Source organism: Hippocampus comes, unplaced genomic scaffold (assembly GCF_001891065.2).
Source record: "Hippocampus comes isolate QL1 unplaced genomic scaffold, H_comes_QL1_v1.1 scaffold50, whole genome shotgun sequence".
NCBI lineage: Eukaryota > Metazoa > Chordata > Actinopteri > Syngnathiformes > Syngnathidae > Hippocampus > Hippocampus comes.
This window is the reverse complement of record NW_017805122.1, coordinates 1,592,626-1,595,837: the sequence shown is the minus strand read 5'-3', so window position 1 is coordinate 1,595,837 and position 3,212 is coordinate 1,592,626. Positions and strand designations below refer to the sequence as shown.

Here is a 3,212-nt window from a genome sequence, read left to right as displayed (position 1 = left end):
GACATGAAAACTGGAAAAAAAAGGAAAAATAAAAAATTCAAAAAAAAAAAAAAAAAAAAAATCTGATTTTCTGCTGCTTTATACAGGAAATATTTGCGTTCCAGAATAAAATTGCCCCTTTAGCTTCGCTCGTCAATTAAATTTGCCATCATCTTTGAAATGATTTGAACCTTTGTCGCCGGTCACCATCATTCCTTAATCATTTAATAACTTGAATTTAATGAGCTTTTTAAATATATTGACCTTGACTCTTAATACCTTTCACAGCTTGAGTCATTTCCATCAACTTGATTTTAAATCTTTCAAGACTTGACTTCTTTTCAATCTATAGTTTCTTTTCTTTATTTTCTCTTTTTTTATTATATGTATTCGTATGAATTTAATTCGCTTTGTACAACGTAACATTTAAAAATCCAACATTGAAGTGTAAAAAGTTGGGAGAATTATTATTATTATTATTTTTTTAAGAAGTTGATTTATAATAATGAAATTAACAATGGAACAAAATGATTTGTCAAACTGAATTTAAAAAAAAAGCAAGCTTATTCTCATAAGATTGTACTTTTCATTCTGGAACACACACTCACACACACACACACACACACACTGACCTCCACATTTGTGCGTTGAGGTGCTTGTCCACCATGTTCTGGAGCACCGCCCTCATCCGGTCCCACCGCCTATCAAAGACGTAGTGGCCTCGTCCCAGGAGCCTGCTGCTGAATATGCAAAACTGCATCCAGAAAAGGCAGACAGATAAGATTTGAGCCCAAAGTATGTCTTGGAGAATGTTCAACCCCCCCACCCCATGAACCAGCAACTTCAGAATGCGTCCATATTCACCCCTAAAGGCTGAGGGTGGTGGTGAGTGAAGTGGAAGCCGGGTCTGTGAGGATCGTCGGGAGTCGGTGCGTTGTCGTCACATTCGTCGCTGGAGAGCCGCTCGCTATCTCCGCTCGCCGCAGCTGTCGTCGTCGTCCGGGGCTGGGTTGGGAGCTCCGCGTTGGAGGGAGGGGCGGGGAAAGGCGGTGGGGCAGGAAAGGGTGCGGGGACTGGAGGCTGAGGTGTGGAGGGGGCCATGCCTGGAACCCTGCAGTGGGTACAAAAATACAACAGTGGAAAGTAATGAAGGAAAGTGGCTATCAAAATTTTTTTAAATTGCAAATCCAATTTCGATGTGAAGTGGCGGCTTGAAATATGAGCGATCATTTGAGATACAAATTAGGAAATGCAACCTCTGTATGGTGGAAGTGACCTTGTTTTCTATCAAACGAAAACAAAACAAAAAAAACGACGTGTGTTTCACGCTGTTCATGCACCCTGTAACCCGAAAACATGATCAGCTGTCCACTGTTGGAACCCCTGCCCCTGAAAGGGGTAAAACAGTCCGCTACAAAGTTTTGCCTTGGGAATGCCCACTTGGCTTCTTGCTAACAATGCGGGGCTACAAAATAGCATCAATGTGACGGTGTCACCATTACGCAATAGTGGTTTTTTTTTGGGTACAAATGGTGCCTCAACACACATAGACAGACAATTACAACAATACACAGAGTCATATTCTTTATCCTCACCCCAAAAAAAAGTGTCCAATGTTGCTACTGCGCCTTACCCAAGGAAGCGACGGTACGTGTGACAGTCGTAAAAAGTATGGCGCGATAGTTCAGAGTGCTCTCAAAAGGGGAGGCTGGAAGGGATGAAGAGCGTTTTCGGTCCATCATCCTACCTGGGTATGTGCGCGTTTGCCAGCTTTAACTTGAGCGTGGACAGCGGGCGGCCGTTGGGGCAGGGAGGCTTGCTGAGACAGACGGCGTCTTGCGACGAAGCGCTCGGGCTGCAGCCGTCCTTGTCCTTCTCCTTCTCTCCCTCCTTCTCCTTGGTCCTGCCTCTATGTTCGGCCAGGAGGACGTCGAAATGCTTCCTCCGGCCGGGCACGGCTCGGCGGTGGGTTAAGGAGTGAGTCTGCAAGTCGATGGAAAGTAAAGGTTCTAATTGGGTACTACTAAATGCCCGACATAAATCAAGCTGTATTGTATTGTATTCCCTTTAGCGCGGCTCCATCTAGTGGTGCAACCGCAATCACTATCGCGCGATTCTACGCGCCCGATAATGCGGTGCGCCCTAGATTTGAAAACAGTTTTCCACTACTGCCGACAGGTTGTCGATGTACCGAACAAATACTCGAGTGTGTTTGGGAAGTGGCGGGGTGATACCTTGCAGGTGAGGGAGCGTGTACACGGCTGTTTGGTCTCCGGGTCCTGAACGCCACAGTGCTTATCTGGGTCAAATATTCTTCCTGTTCAAAATAAATCCATAAAATTTAAATAATAATAATAATAATAATAAATAAATGAAAGCATACGTTGAAGTGCTATTTCGAAATGCGACGGTGATAAATGAGCATTTACGATTTCACCCCATCTGCTTTAGTTGCTGCAACGCATATGAAGAAGGGGGAAAAAAAAAAAAAAAAAAAACAAGCAGAACTTGGCGGGCTCGTTGAGCAAAAGTGGGAAAATAAACCACATTCATTTGAATTCCAAATTGGTCGGCGTGTTTTGATTACATCTCACGTGTCAACAAGTAAGGGCCGAAAGCTTTAAAAAAAACACAAAACAAACAAAAAAAACAATAAATAAAAGCACACCAGGGAGGCCTCTGTGATTTTCCTGTGCCAACACCAGCAACACAGGAAAAAAAATAATTAAAAATATGAAATCATGACTCAGAAATCGAGGGAGGGCCGAGTGAGAGAGGGGCAAAATATGGAGGAAGATCTCGGACACTGAGCGGTTGTAAGAATAGAAGTTCACAGAATTGGAAATCTGGCGGCGGGAGACAGAGAGAGAGAGAGAGCAGTGATAAGAGTCAAGAGTGAGAAAGTCTCCCTCTGCCTGTCACGGCCATCTTGTCCGCAGCCAAATATTCGAGCTGGACGCTCTCCAGAGGTTGCCGAGATTAAGAATGAGCGTGTGAATTTCTGAGCGCGCACGCGCACAAAAGCGCAAGGGATTCCGCTCTCAAAGCCGGTCGAGGGAACGCAACTGCCGCGAAGACGCCGGAGCAGAAATAAGAAGGACGAACCTGAGAGTCTGTTGTGTGACCTGGAAGAAGCCTTGGTGCCATTCGGATTCTTTTTCTCGGACGGCGACGGTGATGACAGGTGAGGGGCCGTCCGGTGAGCGGGCGAGGGAGCCGGGGAGGGCGACGGC

At 45.5% G+C, this 3,212-nt stretch overlaps 1 protein-coding gene across 1 annotated transcript in view; it reads right to left on the bottom strand.

Annotated features, from left to right (window-relative positions):
• atxn7l1 (ataxin 7-like 1) overlaps positions 1–3,212 on the bottom strand; it is an 18,532-nt gene that overhangs the window by 3,177 nt on the left and 12,143 nt on the right. The window contains 5 exon segments of the mRNA XM_019866131.1: positions 612–733; positions 844–1,090; positions 1,727–1,962; positions 2,214–2,296; positions 3,085–3,212. The exon segment at positions 3,085–3,212 is cut by the window's right edge and continues 7 nt beyond it. Of these exon segments, the coding sequence (XP_019721690.1) occupies positions 612–733; positions 844–1,090; positions 1,727–1,962; positions 2,214–2,296; positions 3,085–3,212 (816 nt within the window).